The sequence below is a fragment of the Alosa alosa genome, chromosome 6 (assembly GCF_017589495.1).
Source record: "Alosa alosa isolate M-15738 ecotype Scorff River chromosome 6, AALO_Geno_1.1, whole genome shotgun sequence".
NCBI classification, from domain to species: domain Eukaryota; kingdom Metazoa; phylum Chordata; class Actinopteri; order Clupeiformes; family Clupeidae; genus Alosa; species Alosa alosa.
The window spans coordinates 26254875-26275271 of NC_063194.1; the positions used below are offsets into that span (position 1 = coordinate 26254875).

The 20397-nt window shown below is 43.6% G+C and overlaps 1 protein-coding gene across 1 annotated transcript in view; it reads left to right on the forward strand.

Moving 5' to 3' along the window:
- Nucleotides 1–20397, forward strand: part of sdk1a (sidekick cell adhesion molecule 1a) — a 251414-nt gene that overhangs the window by 137919 nt on the left and 93098 nt on the right. The window contains exons 6-8 of the mRNA XM_048245387.1: nt 14796–14822; nt 17576–17687; nt 18815–19005. Coding sequence (XP_048101344.1) covers nt 14796–14822; nt 17576–17687; nt 18815–19005 — 330 coding nt within the window. The remainder of the gene's footprint in view (nt 1–14795; nt 14823–17575; nt 17688–18814; nt 19006–20397) is intronic.

Genomic DNA, 20397 nt, shown 5'->3' on the forward strand with positions numbered 1-20397 from the left:
CATGCATTTGTCATTCCTTGTGAATCAACTTTGACACTTGTAGCCCTGGATTTATTGGTATAAATGTGCCACTGTGCTATATATATGCATTTGTGTAACTTACCTATCCAGTTCACTGCTGCCATCAATGTGTTTAATGATTACAGTCTGCTGCTGGCAGAGACTAATGCACACATTTTTGCAAAGACCTGAGACCAAAGGTTACTTGTTTGCATGAAAGTTATGTATGCAATTTGTGTAACAGTACTGGGTGTTGGATGGATATCATCACCAACATCAATTATTGATCAATTGTGAGCATGCCAAGTGTAAAATATGCAACATATTTTCAGACCGCAGATACCTCAGGTGTTTTCATTAATCAGTTGGCTTCTGTGTGGCCAGACTTCAGACACAGATCTCATTTTGTGTTTGGCAAATAGCGAAAAATGTTATTTAATGGTTGGGGGTTGTGGTGAATGAAGGAAAAAATTAGCATTTACACAGAATATTGCACATTTGTACAACATGTTTGTACACGGTGTTCATTAGTCTGTAACTAGGTCAGGCAGGAATGGAAATCTAGTAAAGTAAAAGTGGAAGTGACACCACCTCAGCACCACAGAGCATGGCATGGAAATCAACTCATTTATCAGGCAGAGCCACAACTCAGGAGTATTTCTGCAAGCCCAAAAGGGGCCCTCATGATTGTGATGTAAAAATAAACATCCAGACTTTTCTTTTCTCTGCTTCCCACCCCCCCAAACACACTCACACTATTTCTTCCCCCTTTTTAAAGCTGTAGGTGCCACGTGGCGTGCCTCAAAGCGTCTTTGCTCTACCCACAACAGGGTTGCGCTTCACTGTAGTTTGTTTGGTGGAGTTGGATGGCGATGGGGTAGCGTGTTTGCATATGCAAAGGGCATCACCACACACACATATGCCAAGAGGTGGGGTGGCACTAACTGGAGGTGGCTCTCAACAAGGAGGCAGCAGGAGGCTTTGGCAAGATGAGAGCCCCTGCTTTGCTGGGCGGTGCGACTGAAGTCATCCGGATTCCTTCTTGTTCTTCTTCCTAGAGTGGACCGCAACAAGGCGCATCTTTTTACTCCCCTCATAAGTGGGTCTCTTGAGCAGAACTCTTACCTCTTTATCTTTGGTGTTTCATGTCCCTGCCTCAGCGAATATTACTTTCTCTTTTAGGCGTAACACATATTGAACATACCATGATGCCGTAGGTACTTGCTAAAACCTTACACAGCATTAAAATGTCTCTTTCACACCTTAATCCCTTCACAGTTCATTGAAATGAGATGTTCCTCTAGCACTTACTGTACTTTCGCTAATCAGTAGTCTACAACACCACATGCTGAGTACATTAAAATGCTTTTCAGGAAACACTGGAATGAAAAGAACCCATGAAATATGTACACAATGATGCCATGTTTTTTTTTTTTCAAATATACCGTATATGTGTTAATGAAATGGATCTGGAATCTGCACTGAACTAGCAGTGCTCTTTGGAAGTGGTGGCGAGTGAAGACCCAGCGCTGTGTAAAAAGCTGCATTTTTAATGGCCAGCCCACTGGCTCCAACTGTGTGCCCACGAGATATTAGTTTAAATTATAATCCCAGCCCAGGAATGTTGGCCATAGGAACTATTTGATAATGTAGCGCTCGGAGGTATTATACAGTATGCATTAACTTTTTGGGGCTGGGGATCTTAATGCTTTGATAACACCAGGAGATTAAATGTGTGAAATCTAATAATGAGCATGGGGATGTGAAGGCTTACAGTACAGCCTCGGTCAGTCTGATCAAAAATTACATGTGCTTCTGGGATACATCGTGAGAGAAGTCTCAGGTCAATAGGAATCAAATCAAGTAGTCTATATTACTAAGAAATCAAACAGATTTAGGGTTTTTTGTGCTTTGTTTCTACAGTATGTGTGTGTGTGTGTGTGTGTGTGTGTGTGTGTGTGTGTGTGTGTGTGTGTTTGTCTTACTACTATGAACATCTGTCAAACATTATTTTGATCCCCCAAGGTGTTGAGGCTGGTTGTAAATAGCGTAGTTGGTTTGCTTTCCTTTACATCTAAGGACTTTTTTCAATGCACTAAAAGGCAAGTACAAAGTACTAAAAGGCCCTTCAGGACTTTGTTTTCTTACTGTATGTTGGTGGAATGTGCAGGAATATTGTCAATCACAACAAAATGTGTGTTCCATGTAAACAAGGAAGAACAAGACAAAGTACAGTGATGATTTTGTGAAAATGAATTGATGGCATTTTAAAAAGCTTTGTGAATCATCACACATCATCGGACTTCACGTGTGCATCTGAGTTTAACGCGCACACAACGGAGAGAGAGAGGAGTGGTGCGTGTGTGCCTGCAAGCGCATCCAAGACAGAGAGCATGGTCTGTTTTGCTAAATCAACCAATCAGTTTTCAATGTAGGTGGGCTTAGCTTATATCTCTTTTCTCCCGAACTTAATTAATCAGTTCAGTTAGTGTATCTAGGAACAGGAGCGTCATGGCAGAGTCAGTGCCCCTCAAAAAGTAACATTTAAGACCCATTTCACATCAGACTACAAAAAGTGTACCCAATTGTCTCATAAGAGTAAAACATAATGATAGTCTTGCACACTGCACTGTGTAACAGTGACTTTGCATTGCTCACGGTGGGTTAAATGATTGCAAAAGACTTGTTGAGGTGAGTTTAACAAGTGTAATTTCATTTGCATATTACTCAGGCCTATACTAGATGGCTAGTTGCCAAGACTACATGAAAAAGCCAAACTACCAAAATCTAATCTAATTTACTATCACAATTTCTATCAATAGGCCTTCTTTATTTGGTGTACTGACTAGACATTATTGAACAAACATCTGAATTTCAGTATCTAAGTAGGTTAGGTTGGGATGTCTTCTATACATTGTTGGCATTACTGTTAAAATGCACTTCCAGTATAGGGAGTATTGGCAAAACCGGTTATCATTTTTACGTTGAGGTGGTGGGGGTGTTGTCGGCAGCTGCTGAAAGTAACTAATAAAGTAACTTGTAATCTAACTTAGTTACTTTTAAAATCAAGTAATCAGTAAAGTAACTAAGTTGTTTTTTAAAGGAGTAATCAGTAATCAGATTACTTTTTCAAGGTAACTGTGGCAACACTGTATATATATATGTTACAGTTACTCTTTCATTACACATCAAATGTAGCCTGGAAGCCAGCCCGAATGTAACCCCACCCACAAAATTTGAGGTTGGGAAATTCAGTCTGGACTTGTTCCACTGAGAAGCAACTATGCCCAAAACAGAGCCGTTCAAACCGACCACACCAATCAAATTGTCTGGGTGGACATTATACGATGATAGACAGATAAGCAACGGTGCATGCTATCACGTCATCTGAGTGCACTCTGGTTGATTTTGTTTACAACAAAAAAGCCTGTCGCTACAGAAGACATTTAGATTACGCTATTGCATCTATTCTACAAGATATTGACAGCGCAATAACTTCAGAAAAAACAATCAGAAAAGCATTAAGGTGTTTGCCTATGTAATTGACTGCAGAATCATTGGCAATACCACATAAAACATTGTAAAATTTTACAAAATATCAGTGTAAAGGGCCGTTCACACCAAGAATGATAACTATAACAACAACGTCAAAAAAGTATCATTCTAGCTAATATGAATGAAGACGTCCACACATAAACTATAACAATAATAATATGAAGAACAATATCGTTGGGTATCAGAGCAATTTTGAGAATGATAAAAAGATGAGAGTCAACCAGAATCCATCAAATTTTAGCCATCAAATTAATCAACATGAGGAGAGACTTATCGTTGGTCAATGTGGACGCTTTTATCATTATAGTTATATTTATTTTTATAGTTATCATTCCTGGTGTGAACAACCCTTAACTTTGGAATGGTTTCCCCCATCTTAGACAAACACAGCACATTTCTCCACAGTGAAAGGTTTCATCATTGCTTAAAGCACTGGCCACGTTTTTACTCAGTAGTTTCCCTCATTGTGCTTGCATTGCTGTTTATAAAGAATGAAACAAATAGCATGATGCGCTTTGAAGACACGACAGCCTCCTATTTTTATTCAGCCTCAGCAGACCCATTTACAGGTGAAGCGCCATAAAGTGTCTGCCATCAACGCGAAAGAAAAGAACAATTGTCTTTTGTCTCCTCCTTCTGACATTGCAATATGAAATTGGGATTGCATCAGGGCCCTGTCTTAGACATCAACAGCAGCAACCAGTGAGCCTTGGTTCTCATCTCATATTACAAGTCATGTGTAATGAAACCAGTGAAGGTGTTGACGCTCACTCAGTGGCTTGTCTGCGGCAACTCTGAGGTCATACAGTAAAACAGGACCTTTTGGTAAATGACCTCTGAGGTATGCTCCTCTTCCATCAGCTGGGTAAGATGAGGCTGTGTTATGTGTTAAGACTGGACCTGCAGTGCTCCACGTGAATAATCCCAATCACTGGATTCTTATTGGTTGTCACATTCAAACAGTGAAATTAGGTGAGTGGCCTGGGAATGCCTGTGGGAATTAGAGCAGTCAGGTGACAGCAGACCCCCCACCCCTTTATTTCCACATCCAGATAATCTTATAGCAGGGACGAGGTACGGTGACTCCTCTACATTGTATGAAAATTAGAAATAAATCGGACCAATGCGGGCAGACACACAGACAGACTGGAATGATAACACTACTGGGGATTTAGAGCAACCTATAAGAATCACACAAAACCCATGCTGCTACTGCTGTAATCTTATCCTCTAAGCTTCCTAAAATAATCAGAGGTTATGTGCCATGTTTGTGTAAAGTGCATTTTAATAAATTCGATGTTAGGATTGTTCACAGGACAGGTTGATATTTATTTATGATGATTCACCTTGATACTGTAGGTACAAGGTACAGTATGCTTCTTCAAGTTGATTGATAGTTTTATGACAAATTAGTGCAGAATTTAGAGTATTTTACTATTTGTCCTTTATGTATGGGAACTATCACTATTAAACTGCAGCTCTGCTACAGTAGATATAAATAAGCACTTTTTTTGTTCGCCAAATAAGCGCTTCCACATGAAAAGCATCTTCGTGACATTTCAGATATCAGTGTTAATTACTGCAGTGTATCCTTTGAGCCTTGCATCTCCCTGTACTTCACACATCTTATTAATGCAAATTGAACCTTCGGCTGACAGGTTCCTGATTAATGCACTTTGTCAGAAAAGGAATGCCTTAGAGTCAATGCCAATACACAGTTTCCACCCCTCTCTACCCCTTTCTGTCTCTCCCTCTCTCTGTCTCACATTTACACACACAAACACACACACACACACACAAACACACACAGAAAGAGAGAGAGAGACACACACCTTTTTTACAGAAACTTTAAAATAAATGGAGGCATTCCAGTAAATGGAAGGATCCAAGCCACACCTCCTAACTTTGATGCTTTTTATTCCACTTTGTATTCATCTGGGGCCAGATCTCCTTTGGTATCTGTCTGTCTAAATTACCTTGCGGGCGAATTGCTCAAAGCCATTTCGCAATGCTATCTGAACAATGGACGGTAATGTTTTGACTATAAAGAAGCACTTACTGTAATATTATTGGTCTTTGCTGTTTGATTCCATCCCAAGGCTAGTTCAACAATAAAGACTCCAAAAAAATACTGGGCTGGTATGTGGTAGGAAATGGATTTGTTGGATGGAGACTGTGGTGGTTTTTCTCCCTAAATTCTGCCAGCTGAAAAATGTTAATGGCAAATAAGGTGTCACATTTACCTTACATCTGTTAAAAGAGACTTTGGAATTTGTCACATTAGGCTGCACGGGCTGGCTGCCATCACATGGAGCGATTTAGCCCTCCGCCATGGCATTTGGATGTGGCCGACAGCACCAGGATGTTGGCTCTTGCCATTTAGGCAACATTAACAACCATATGTGTGCAGAAAAAGGACACGTTAGCTACAACGGCAGTTAGCATGAAGCAATTTATGTCCGGTCCTTAGAGTGACAGACATTAGTGTCGCGCGAACAGTAGCCCCCATGGGAGTGTCTATGGGAAGTACTTCTGGGCCACAAAGACTGTACTGCCTAGTGATTTCTCGCTCGCTCCTACTCCTACTGCTACTCAAACGTCCCTTAAATGGCTGTGAGTCTGCGCGCCTTGCTTGACAAACAGCACACCCACGGTTCTAATTTCCCTGCTGGGACCTGGGGATCACTTTGAAGAGAAAGCTGACTGTTTTTTCCCTCCTCTCTCTTCATCCCTACCTTTTATTTTCCTGTGTGGTCGTTAAAAAAGTGCAGGGGCTGGTCTTTTTTTCCCCTTTTTTCTTTTTCTGCCAAGTATTTTTAAAGTGAGAAGAGAGAGAGCAAGTGGACGTCAGTGTGTGTGTGTGTGTTTTACCTCAGGCCGGTCCCCTGCTGAGAGAGTGGCGGTGTGGTGGTGGTGTAGTCAGCAGTTCGGCAGGAAGTCCGGCAAGGCCACCTCAGAAGTGGCTGTTGCTGCCTGCCACTTACTGCTGTTGAGTCCCCTACACTTTTAAGTCTGGGTTGTGGATAAGGCACTGCCCTCCAGCAAAGTCAAGGTCATGCTGTCCTAAATGATCTGCCGCGACACAATCCTGTTGTTGTCCAGGATGTACTTATTGTAGATGGCCTTGGCCAGCTTGAGCTTCTTCTCGTCATTGCCATTGCTGGCCTCCAGCTTGTGGAAGCCGCTGCAAGCAAACCATAAGTCCCGCATGTCGGTACAGTCCTCCTGAGGAACATCCTGAACAGGTGGATGCTGTCTTTGTTGTCCAGGAGTGAGTGCAGCGACTCGGCCCACTTCAGGTAAGAGGGTGTGGGTGAGGCGCTGCCCTCTGGCACTTAGCACATGTCAAAGGTCAGGAGGTGTGACCATAGGGGCTGCTTCATACACAACCTGGATTTCACCACCAACACACCACATTTTGTTTTGAGGTACGTTTTTAATGAGCCTTTTCTACACGGTGTCTGTATGCTTTAGGAATGCACTAGCTGTTTTTTTTTTTTTTACCAAAACTCTATCGGGCTTCATTACTGCTCAGTCCACAACTCCCTCTCTGTCTTTCTCCCCACATTCTGTCCTTCACTAAATGGCAATTTGTGCTCAACGTCTGTCTACTGTCTCTGTCCCTCCCTGTCTCTCCGATGCCCGACTGCTGGGCTGTTAACCTCTTAGGGAGGTCACTAGCCCATTTTTTTGACCCTTGCGTTTGTCCTGAGCAGATATGCAGTGTGAGAAGATGACAGAGGGGAAAAAAAAAACAGGATGTGAAACAGGCCTGAGGAAGAAGTGTGGGAGGAGAAAAACAAGAGTCGGCCTCATGCCTCTCTGACTCTCCCTCTATCCCTCTATCCCTCCATCCCTCTCTGTCCATCATGATGAATCACTGTACTCTCTCATGGAAGAGCTACTGTGCTATGCACAGAGGGTTAATGAGATCTATGTACTGCTTCTGCATTCTGTCTGTGTATATGTATGTGTCTGTGTGTGTGTCTGTCTGTGTGTGTGTGTGTGTGTGTGTGTGTGTGTGTGTGTGTGTGTGTGTGTGTGTGTGTGTGTGTGTGTGTGTGTGGAGAGGTTTGCTTTTAGTCTAGGCAAGACTATGTTTTCTTGTTCTCTCTCTTTGTGTTGTTTAATCATGCCACACCATTTCTGGATTATCTCTACTGTATGTGTGTGTTCAGTGTGTGTCTGTGTTTAGGTGGGTATCTATTATGTGTTGTCATGTAAAAGCCTTTCCCTTGGCTGCCATCAAACAAACCTCAACGGAGTGTAATTCCAAGCCACCCTTTAAAGTGTTTGTCAGAGTAAATCTAAATTTAATCTCAGGTAGGAGATTTCCTCACAAGCCCTGCAATTATCTGCTTGAACGTTCTATTTGGGCCCCAATCTACTTCCTCTGCATTAAGTGGCATTTTAAAGCTGTTCTGTCTAATACCATTTCTGGTGAAGGAATATCTTTTTTCCCCAACCATAGTCCAGCCTATGCTTTATATTTAATTTAATTGTATCCCATGGTCTTTGTACAACTGGCCCTTATTATCTGCAGGGACTCTGTGGCTACCATGTAAAAAGTATTATAAAAGGCTCCACCCCAAGCTATGTTATTTTTTTTTCACTCTTGACAGGTTTAAGAATTGCTTCAGGTTAACATAAGGAAGTGGGTGAAATGAAAGAGCCTATCGGTGCTGCATTAATCCCCCCACTCCCGTCCACACCATTGTTTCATTTCGAACATCCAACCAACTGGCCGAGCTGCTTGTGCCCATGCTCGTTTGGAGCGACGTGGAGGAGTGTAATGATCTCCCTGGTGAGGTCAGCAGCCGAGAGAAACCCCCTTCTGACACGAGAGATGGCTATAGAAGAGAGTGAAACATTTAAGCCCTTTGAGATTGCCAAGAGCTCTGAGAGATCAGGGAGCCTTACGCCATTCTCCAATTTTTCGGTCTCTCTCTCTCTCTCTCTCTCTCTCTCTCTCTCTCCCTCTCTCATATGCGTTTCTTTCTTTTCTCCCTTTTCTCTGACTTCTACCTTAACTTTATCTGGCGCATTGGATAGCATGGCATTTTTGAGTTTTTTACCCTTCTGTCTCTGTCTCTCTAGCTGAGTTCAGCAGAAGAGAGAAACAGTGAATACTTGAGGCTCTTTAGTCGGTTGGTTTTAAGAGGTGCCCTGTCGGCGCACCTCGGCTGACCTCAGCGCTTCCTTTTCACTCGCAGTTGGTACGGCTCATTCTTTTCAGAAGCAATGTCCATTTGGCAAGAAAAAAATTAAACATGTTCGTAGTAAAACAAGTCTTCATCTTCTTCGGCCCTTAAAGATGAATACACCCTCTGGTAAGACTACAGGGTCCATGATTCAAGTGAAGACTATGGTAGATCCTTTTGAGAAAGTGTATTTATTTTCAATAAATCACATTGCAAGTAGCTCTTAGCCCAAAGAATCAATGAAGGCAAAACAACTACCTAAGGGCACAGACCTTCCACTCCAAATGAACCCCCTTGGCTTGGTGAATGGGCTTGGAAGTTCAGACTGTTGCAAAATATTGAATATGACCATTAAGAGGTAGCTTGTTTATGTGTATTCTGTATGTTATGAGCAACCTAAGACCTTTTCACAGAACCCTTTTTTTTGGGGGGTTCACAAACCAATGGATCCCTAGTGTTAATAATTTTTATTGGCAGTTTTTTTTTTTACGTGCAGCCTTCATCCTGGGTTCAGTCAGATGCATGAATCATGAGTGTAACTTTTCGCATTGTTATTCCGCCATCCTGGTTTTCTGGAGTGCCTCTTCCGATCAGCCTGGGTCTGGAGGAGAATAAGACACTGATATGTGTTGATGACCAACGGCGGGATGACAAGAGTTGAAAGTTGGAAAGTTTTTTTTTTCTTCTTTTTTTCCTTTCAGAGAACCACAGCTGTGCAGTCTGTCCGCACTCTCTGAAGTCGGAAAGAGAGCCCTTCTCTCTTTTGTCACGCTTTGGATGGCCATTGGCTGTGCTTTTGTTATGTTCAGATGTTCCAGACCATTGTGCCAACCTGATTCCTTTAGTCACTTGTTCAGAAAAAAAGAGATCGAGAGTATTAATCCAACTAATTAATTTGTCCAAAAAAACAGTTGGTGTCCTCATTATTTTATCAACGTGGTCGCTCTAATTTGCATTATGTATACACATTTCGCCACAAATGGGCGAACTCGTTTTTAATTTTGATGGGGCCAGGTGCCAATTCAGCACAGCTAAAGTCTAAAAAAGGACAGCTCTCTGGCTCTAATTACGCTCCGATCAAAGCAGCGGCGGCTCTCCTCATCTCCGCAGATCTGCTGGCGAGTTGCAGATGGGTGCGAGTGACCCTGGCAGCCTCCGTGCCTTTCCGTCTCCCCCACGCCTCGCCATGATTAAGTCATTAATTGGGGGAAGTGTCTCTTCACCTGTGCCTGAGTGTGCATTTGTCACACACAATGTATTAACATCCAATTAGACACGTACTTACACCTGGCGTGTTGAATCTCTATCCAGCCACGCTGCGTAATTAATGAAACAAGGGCAGGTGAGACATGGGGGATAAACCATTGTCTGGATTGTGTACATGTGTGCAGGCTTGTGTGTCTGTTTGTTTGTGTGTACATGCATCTCTAGCTCTCTCTCTCTCTCTGTTTTCTTTGTATGTGTGTGTGTGTGTGTGTGTTTGTGTGTGTGTGGGAGTGTGTGTTTGTGTGTGTGTGTGTGGGAGTGTGCGCGTGGGCAAAAACCAAGGCTATACAAAGCATTCCAAATGGCTACAGTTAGAGCCTTTGTGAAATGTCAGGGTGAGTCTACGTGTATGGGCAGCTGTCTGCCTCTCCTGGCTGGGTGATTGGCACCACACTCGGAAAAGGTTACCAGGTGTCAGAAGCTGTTGAGGATGACTGTCTTCCCCGACCCCCTATCCTCACCCTGCTTCCCACATTGTTGGGCAGGCCGGCTGGCTATGCAGGTAGAAAACAACCTTAGTTGTAAATGAAGTGCAGGTCAAGGCATCGGGGGGGATCAATACCAGCGGTCACTGAGGGGTCTTTAGGGCCCCCAGAACTTGTTTGTTTGTGTGGAGAGACGGAGAGAAACCCCTCTGATTGTGAACATCATTGTGATCCACTGCATAGAAAAGGAACGTAGGTGTCAATCGATGAGATGAGCACACATGGAGAGAATTCCAAGCAGCCCAAGTTTCACCACTGGGAGAGAAAGAGAGAGGGGAGAGAGGAGTGGGAGAGAAAGAGAGAGTGGAGAGAGGAGTGGGAGGGAACGAGAGAGTGGAGAGAGGAGTGGAGAGGGAGGGATGAAGGGAGGAAAAGACTGATAGGGGGAGGGGGAGAGTCAGACCTGAGAAAAGTACCTCTAGAGTTTCCATTTTTAATTAGCTCTTTGTGCATTGTTCATTAGTCTTTTGTGTTTGACTAATGCAGGATTTCACAGACTGTCTTGAATTAACAATGGCTAAAAAAGACCATCAGCCTTTTTCACCTATGTCCATCAAATGGTAGTATTACAAATGCATGGAGTTGCACATATGTAGTCTTTTTTTATAGTCAGGACCAAAGTGGGAAAAGCCAGAATTCCCATATCAAATGCCATGTTTCATTTACCGGTAGTCAAATGATTAGCTTGGTACTGACATTTTCAGCAGTGGAATGCCCTCAGTGCAAATGCTTGATGGACAGATCCCACTGGTGGTTTCAAAAACCAAAAGTATGACATGCTTTGCCAGTGGCCCCATATAACTTGGCCCTATGTAAGCACACATATAGCCTATAACCTACATAATGTATATTTTGCTACATTGTGTAAAATCTTTTATTTAAATGCTTTCAGTAGTGCTAGACCTAAAAGAGACCTTGATGGTTTCATTTCTGCTATGATTTTTTATAGTTGCCATTAACTTTGGAAAAGGTCTTAAGTCATGAAAGACACATGGCATGCCTTATGCTTCCAGCCAAGGTTGTGAATATGCATCTTTTTGGCATTAGTTAGGCAAATAGAGAAGATTCAAAGGTTACATTTTCCCCTTCCGGTCTCTAGTTGCACTATTCAGACTTTCTGTTTTAGCAGTGGAGCATACCTAAAAGATGAAAGTATCTGCAATAATTACACTGCTCCGCTTCCACACAAGTAGGCTAGATGTAGACTAGAGCACATTTCTCCTTTAGAGGGGGAAAAAACGAATGAAGTGCACGTTTGGAACACAGAGGTTCCTCTAGGGCCCAGAGCGCACGTTGGTTCTCTGAGTTAACATTCTTCCACTGCCTTCAGTCAGAACACCGCTGGGAAATCAGTCCCTGATGATTTCTCCTTCCCAAACACCTTTAACCATTACATGACACTCCCATCTTACGTGACCTTTGTGACAAAGGTAAAAAAAACATTTTTTTTGTGACCGTACAAAACAACCTACATCAAACAACTCTTTTTAAAGGATGTATGGAGTGTGAAGAATGAATGGAGCACCAGGCGTTATCGTTAAGGTTGCGTATTTGGTTGGGCAGTGCATTTGTGGAGTAAGGGGGAGGACCAGAGCATAGGGTGCAAGAGTGACTGTTTGTTTGTTGTGCTGCTGACATTTCTCCAGAGTGTGCCTGCTGGTCAAGGTTCGTGACCGCAGGGGTAGATGCAGAGGCAGTGGGGGGGTGTACTCATTGGCCGCAGGCGAGAGATAGATCGCTGCTCTTTAATCCTCCAGAGCTCGAGCGCTATGGACATGTCAGCCCCAGTCTGTAGTCAGAGCTCGCTGCTAGGTTAGCATTCATGCGGGGAGGTGGTGGCATGGTGAATGGGGAGGAATACCCCCCCCACGTACACATACATCCCCCTCCCACCCCCAGCAAGGCAGCTTTGGTGGAGGCTGTTTGCAGGCGGCCTGTCTGTGCCATCCTCCATAGCCCTGGGCCCCGAGAGAGAGAGAGAGAAAGAGAGAGAGAGAGAGAGAGAGAGAGAGAGAGAGAGAAAACAAAACATGAATATGGATCAGCCATATGACACACACACAGAGATGCTGAGCGTCATAGCCAGAGACTCTGTCCCTATTTGTGAGCATTTATGTGTGCCCTCACCAAACAAGAAGTGAGAGCCAACCTCTGCCCCTGGGGCACACAGGCTAGGGGATGCATTGACCCGAGTAAAAGAGAGAGAGAGAGAGTCACATAATGTATTACCCTGCTTCACTTGGCAGAACAAGTGACAGAACACAAGTGGGACAAGTCCACTGGACCGGACCTCCTGCACTGCACTGCTGACTGCCATGCTCAGGGGAATATGCTCCACCCTCTCTGTTAGCTCATTCGCCAGAACCTGCTACCCATAGCCATGGCCCACGGCTATGCTAAACGCTCGGACGCCACATCACATTGCTCCACATGCCTGTCTACAACCATTTAAAAAAAAATAAAAACATATAATGGCAAAAACTGGCTTCCATGTCTAATGGGGTATTCTGAAATCCTCCTTATGTGAAGTCTCTGTCAAGCACTATGAAATATGGAAACAAGTTTGGGCAAAGTCTCCTTGATATTTCTGAATATTTCGGCTATTTGTTTGATGGACCCTTATCCACAGAGCTAAGTTTATCCAGGTTCTCACTTGATAGTCACCACAGTAGGGGTTTTACCAACTAGTTGACTAGTCAACTACTAACCATTCTGATCGCTCCTTTTTTGTAGGAGCTTGCTTATTTCCTTCCGCAATACATCCACGTGGTCCTCTGGCGAAGGACGCCGCTGAAGCGGGGTGGGGGTAGAGCGAATTATAGCACGCAGCCCAATGACATTGTTCTCAAAACCCACAGTGGGAAGGTCGAAGCTCGCAGAGGAGCCAATTGAAGACGCTGAGTCGTCCCTCTGATCCACAATGCTGTCTCTGTCAGAGGCATGCAGTGAGACCAAGTCTTTGCCTGAGTCCATGGAGAAGGGATGGGGGATGCTCTGTCTTCTGCGTGGCTAGCCAGGAGAGCCAGGGGGCTGAATGGGTTTGCCAGCAGTGGGTGGCTGTGTGCAGGGTAACGGGGGAGAATCCTTGCATTTTGTGCAAGCCATTGGTTGAAAAGGGTTCAGTAGGTATGTACGCCAAGAGTGCTTCAACTGAAAGAGAACCCATCACATGGTGAAATCAAAAATCCTTGATTTCTGCTCCGTTTCAACCTTCTCTAGTGAAATTTCATCCACTTAAGATTCTGATACCATCCTAGCAACATCCTGCTACCATCACATACTGTAAGTAGTTTACTGAAAATGAGACCTGTTCCACAGTGACATGTAAGTTGTGTACAGCTGTACTGAAGTGCGATAAGAAAGCATCTAAATAATCATCTCATCCATAGATGAAACACTCACTGCCAACAGCTTGCACGAGCAACAATGCTAGCACTGCACTGGTACATAACACATAACTGGTACATAACGACTAGTCGACAACTGAGAAAAATCTGTCAACTAGTAAAAATCAGAAGTGGTGAAACCCCTACACCGCAGTTGTTGAAGCCAGGAAAAAAAGTTGGCAGGTTCAGTGGATCTGTACATGAAAGGCTGGGGTCATCAGACTTTGTCACTCGTTTTCTCTCTCTTTCTATGTCTGTCTTTTTTTTTCTCTCTCTCAGCCCCCCACCCCACCCGCTCCCCCAGACACACACACCCACACCACCCGAAGACTTGCACAGTGAGAGAGCAAGCACAACAATGTCAGACATCATCCTGTAGTTGTACCTACTGCCAACTGTGTGTGGTGCATTTTTGCAGTTTTTTTTTTTCTGTCTTCCTCCTGGTAGCAGAACTCAGATGGAGCTCCTACATGTGCCTTGAAGTTCCACAATCCCCAGAGCAATTAATATTTCATGGCTGTAGTCTTTGTCTTTCTGTTGTTATTATTCTGACAATCTGCTGGCTGTTTAGTTGTATATCTGTGTGTGTGTGTTTTATTGTGGCCAAGTCTTGTAATCCTACCTTCTTCTGTTTTAACTTGTGTTCATCACAGAGACTAAATTAAGGCCATGACACAGATTTACTGAGGAGAAAAAAACTAGGGCACTTGCAATTCAAGACCCCTTTAAGTCTAATGTACTGTATGGGTCACACACACTATCCTGATTCCTCATGCTTTACTTTAATTCCAGAGCCACTATGTTTCTCTGTCCTGTCTGATCACATGAATGTAGTGTACATTTTATGTTTATTACCCTCTGCTACTGTTTGTGCTCTCTTCTTTGCCTTTGCTACCGGACAGTAAGCAAGAGGAACCGGGGTTCACATGGTAAGATATCTTTTGGGCACCCATATCTTCCAACCAATTGGCCTAGTACTTAAACTAAGGTTGGAAATTTTGCGTTTTACTGTAGGTTTGAAAATGACTTCTGCGCACTAGAACTTCTCTGGTCTGATATACTGTATATTGTTAGATTGTACTGTAAGATACTGGCAGGTTTTGCTTGTCCTGGTTTTAAAAAATTACCCTTTACAGTGAAGTGCTCCCTTGTTATAATTTATGCAGAGATTCCCTAACTACTGGAGAACTTGATTAAATGAGTGCTTGACTGGCAGTACCTCTGATGCTGAAATGGGCGGCACGGACATGTGCTTCTCTCCAATGATTCATGATTTATTTATAAGCTGTTTATGTCGTTAAATAATGAATGTGTGACTAATCTGCCGCTATTGGCAACCACAAGTTCCACATGGCAAAATTGTCTTACTATTGATTAGCGCTTGTCAGAGGCAGACCGGCGGATTATGGTTGATATCTGGCATGTTTTGTTCCACTTGGCTGTTAGGGTATTTATAGTGTGACGGTAAACTCCCTCCTGGCAGGCCTCATCAGGGATTCTTCTAGAGTGCGATAAGGACAAAGCCATAGGGATCAACTCATTACCAACAGTCCAGAACAATGACCATAGCAACGACCAGTGCCAAGTGCTCCACATGTTTTTTTTATCTGGCTGAAAAGGCACCTAACTCAATTACATTGCAAGACCCTGCCAAGAAGGACGGTTGGAAAGATAGCATAACTTAATATTCATGCACTGATATAATTCTCCAAGATTAAAAGGAAAAATGGAAGAGCTGAAAAGTCTCATGAGACCTTGCCATCCCCCCTTTCCATCTCTAATCCCTCATTCCAAAAAGACGAAACTGTAAAAATAATAATAAATAAACGACGAAACATGTTGAGCATTAAAATGAGGTAAGGAATCTTTTCTTCCTATTGCTCCCTGACAAAGTTAGCAAACACAGCACAACATCCTGTGGCCTCTGGTATTTCATTAAACTGGTCCCTGGCAGGTTTTCATCACATTACTGGCAGCTGCGAAGAGTGAGCCTGAATGACGTGAGTCGCTGAGTTGCAGCAGACGCGACTTCCAGCCCGCCGCTTTGGGAGATGGAGGCAGGCAGGCACACCTCGAGTGATGGCCTCACACCCAAACGCTCTTCACGCCTCAGACACACGCAGGCATCCTGCTCCAGCGCACAGCACAAAAGCCAGAATGGGACGCTTTCTACAAGCGCCCGCACCTGCTGCAGCGCTGCGCACAGAGCTGTACTACTGCCAGACAGAAAATAGATATCCATGTGATCTTGCAAATCTGTTTTAAGCCCCAGTTCCTCCCAGCTTTTTGGGACCCCTTTGAGTCTTAAGATATAGAGGAGCTGGATTCCAAATGGCCGTGTTCTTTCCCACATCCTCCGACTGTATGGTTACCTGCCGCTTAAAACTTCCAGTGTGCATTATTTCAGGATTTATGTAGAATAAATCAAGTGCCTTTTAACAAAAGCCAAAGCATGTTTGAGCACATCACATTCAGCATAGTTCACTAGGTGCTTATTTAACTGAGAAAGCTGTCATGCAGAAACCCGAATAGCATTCACATATTGCATCCTAGGCAAGGTATTTCAGAAACTTTCAAAAGAGATTAAAAGTAGACAAAGTCTCGCAGTAGTTCTATTCGGTTACCTTTGTCAAAGTCAACATCAAAGGGTGGATTCTTGCATACAGCCTAGTGAAAAACCTTAATTTCCATAACATTTCAATATTTTAAGCTCCTCTCTAATATCCCTTTTTTGCGCCAATGAAACTTATTTAATAGTCCCTCTTTAATTTTTTACAATTAGAATACAGATAGGCTTGGTTCGTTTTTAAAAATGTAGCAAGCACATTTTCATGGAAGAATGGTTCAGTATAAAAGGCAAATGAGAGAGGGGGAGGCAATGCGACCCTGTGGATCCAGTTTCGGCCTACTGCCAAGTGATCAATTATTCAGGATATTCCCCCTCTGAGGGAGGCAGACATAAAGCATGTCAAAAACAAAAAAAGTGAAACCTGCCCGCCAACGTCTTGCTTATGTCTTGCGGTTGGCACAGACTCGGCCAAGGAAGTGATCTGACATATTTAATAAGCATCTCTTGGAATGCAGCGGCACATGCTCCACTGTTACATCACCTTCTTGATGTTTTGATGTTCTACTGAGCAGATATACATGTATGACTAAATGGAGTCGAGACGCTGATAAGAAAGCATTTAGAGATGTGCACTGCACTATTATTGGCCAAAGACTTTAAATGTCTTGAATATCACAAGCAGAGATGTCACACAGCTGGAGCTTCATGGATAACCAAAGTTTTAATGTACTTTTGATTATGTACAAGGTGTTAATGCAAGTCTGGAAAAGTATGGACATTTTATAGTCTGGCTTTCGCCAGACCAAGCTCAATCTTTTAAGAGAGCTGCAGGGCGAAAAAGAAATCGCCGGCAGATCAGAAATTGTCTGCCCATGTAATACACGCATATGCAGCAATGCACTGCACTAGATGTAAAAATATCAATAAAAATACACATTTTTGTAGAAAGCTACAACAAATTGAGGTTTTCACCTGAAAAAAGTCTGGAATTTTGATTTGGGAAAAAAGAAGCTTGATGTATGTGTGCAATGCCAGCAAATGGGTATTATCTTCTCATATCCCCCCTCTCTCCTGTCTTCCTCTGTCTACCTCCATCTCCCTCTCTGGCTTCAGATTCCGACGCTCCGGCCGACCCGGTAGCACCAGTCATTGTGGTTCCACCTCGCAATACGACGGTGGTGGCAGGGGTGAACGAGGCTACGCTGGAGTGTGTGGCTAATGCACGGTAAGTACTGTGTGTGTGTGTGTTTCTTTGTGTGTGCATACATGTGTGTGGGTGAGTTATAGTGTGTGTGTGTGTGTGTGTGTGTGTGTGTGTGTGTGTGTGTGTGTGTGTGTGTGTGTGTGTGTATGTGTGTCTGTGTACCCTGTGATGATAAAGTGGACCTCATTTGTTTCCCTTTCAGCTAGGAAGGCATCAAGTGATGGTGAATCAGAATCATAGCTCTTACCAGAATCACAGACTTCTACCCTGATTTTACATCTTTGCCAATCAATTTGCCATCAGTACCAACACTGGATAATGTAATGCTATGAGTATACTGTATGTTTCATCCTTAGAAGTGTTGCTGGTCACTCTTTACACATTAGACTCTTTCCACAGACTATCTACAGATATTCACAAACTATCTGTTGACTCTCAAGTATACTTTATGGTTGAGGTTAAGGTTAGGGCTAGATTTGGTGATGTTCAGTAATTGTTTGACGCACTAGCGGAGTGCCTAAAACCCCTCTTAGCTGTTGTAGAATCAGTGTAACCTACGGACTCTTATTGTTTTTCTAAAACTGTTACTATAAATACCTGGCATAAAGTATCATAAAGTACAGGCACAGCAACTAGAAATATAATGAGTTATTCCTGGATAATCATTCTTCCACCAAGAAATATATTTCCTCTATCTGAATGGTTGCCAAGCAACGTTGAGACGCAGCTACTTTAACTTTTGTATCAAGTTATGGTAGCGCAGTAATATAGAACGAAATGCGGTCAAGGTGTATGTTTATGCTGGATTTTACAACGCCATCGAACGCGATTTAGCCAATCACAATCAAGGACCAGAACTATCAGTTTTAGAATTTATGGTTGAGGTTAAGCTTAGGATTAGATTTGGTGATGTTCAGTAATTGTTCAACAACAATTTTACATTCTGAACTTGAATGTAAACAGATGATCTGTTTAGTCTCTGTAGGTGGACGGAAGTAAGGGAATTGGCTGTTGCTATGTAGCTGGCCGCACTTACTGTCCTAAACATGTCAATGTTTGCATCTCAATGTTTGACCCAAATGTTTACCATATGCTGTAGAGGTCCCATCTGAGATACTTACATGGTGTGCTTGCCTCTGCTCCTAAAGCCCAGTGGACAAGCTGAGCATCACCTGGAGACGTAACGGGGCGGAGGTGGCTAGTGGCGTGGGCTCTTTTGGCCGGCGGCTGACAATAGTGAACCCCACCTCAGCTGATGTCGGGCTTTATGTGTGCGAGTCCTCCTTACTGGACAGCAGCGTGCGCCCAGCAGAGGCCCGTGCCTACCTCTCCATCATAGGTAAGGCTCTGATATCTTCACCTCCTTCTCCTTTTCTCCTTTGCAGCATAAATCCTTTGTCTGGGCCAGTACATACCATACATATGTCTCTGATTTCTGTTTCTCTTCTCCTCTGTGACTTTTCTGTATTCTTTCTCAGTTCTACCATAACTGAATCCCTATCCTCTTTAATGGACTTATCCACCCATTCACCCGCCTGCGCTCAGTTCTTTATTTTACTCTTGCTCTCCTCCTGGCTACTCTTGTATTTCTCCTCAGGCATCCCTGGCCAGTATAACTGAGCATTTCACTTTAACCCCATCTTCTTTATAGCTGCATGTCCAGAGAGGCAAGCTATTTCTCTCTCTCCCTCTCCCTCTCTCTTTTCCCTCTTCATCCCTTTCTCTCTCTCTTTCTCTCTTTCTATCTTCCTCTCTTTGCCCTTCTGCCTGTTCTCACTCTCTCTTTCTCTCTTTCTATCTTCCTCTCTTTGCCCTTCTGCCTGTTCTCACTCTCTCTTTCTCTCTTTCTATCTTCCTCTCTTTGCCCTTCTGCCTGTTCTCACTCTCTCTTTCTGCTCTTTTTCGGTTCTCAATCCCTTTCTGTAGTTTTCTCTCTCCCTCCCTCTCTCTCACTCTCTACTTCTCTCTCTCTCTCTCCCTCCCTCCCTATAGCCCCCACCCATCAGTGTTGAATGGCTCTGTATTCCCTGTTGTTGTCCCCACTCGTTCGCTCTCCTGCCTCCTGTGTCACTGTGAGAAAAGTAGCGTAGCTGCTCCCAGCTTGCACTGTAACACAGTGCTCTGACGGCTCTTCGGTCATGTGGTGCTGATCTGCTCAAACCCCACTACCCTCCCCTCCCCCATCCTCTTAAAGCATAAGCAATACACTAGTAATGTCCTACAAGATCCCATACACAGCCTCACAGCTCTGGAGGCCGTACAAGTGTCTGTCACATCCCTCTTGCCAAAGACAAATGGCTTCATGCAGGAGCTGCATGCTAGTGTGGCTCTGAGAAATGCCTCTAGAAGCGTGTCATCATCCCCGTTTAGCAACAATGCCATGTAAGATACACCCAGTGCAGCCAGCCAGCAAAGTTCTTTGAAAAGGCTACCACATTGCTCCAAACAGCAGGACTTACATGACTTAATTACCATATTGGACTTGTGCTTAATTGCTTTCCCTGAGATGATTTAATGTACTTGTTCGGTTTGTAGAGCAAATAATGTGTTCTGGGTATGTGGATAAACAATAGCCGCCCGCCATAGACAGCTTTAATACGCCTAAATTATTAAATCAACATGTTAACAGCTGATTTAATGAGCCACTGCCTCCAGGTGTCTTCAGACTCGTCTGGTGTGTAGCACACTGGTTAGAAGGTCTGTGTATCAGTTTATGTATGGCACACCTGTA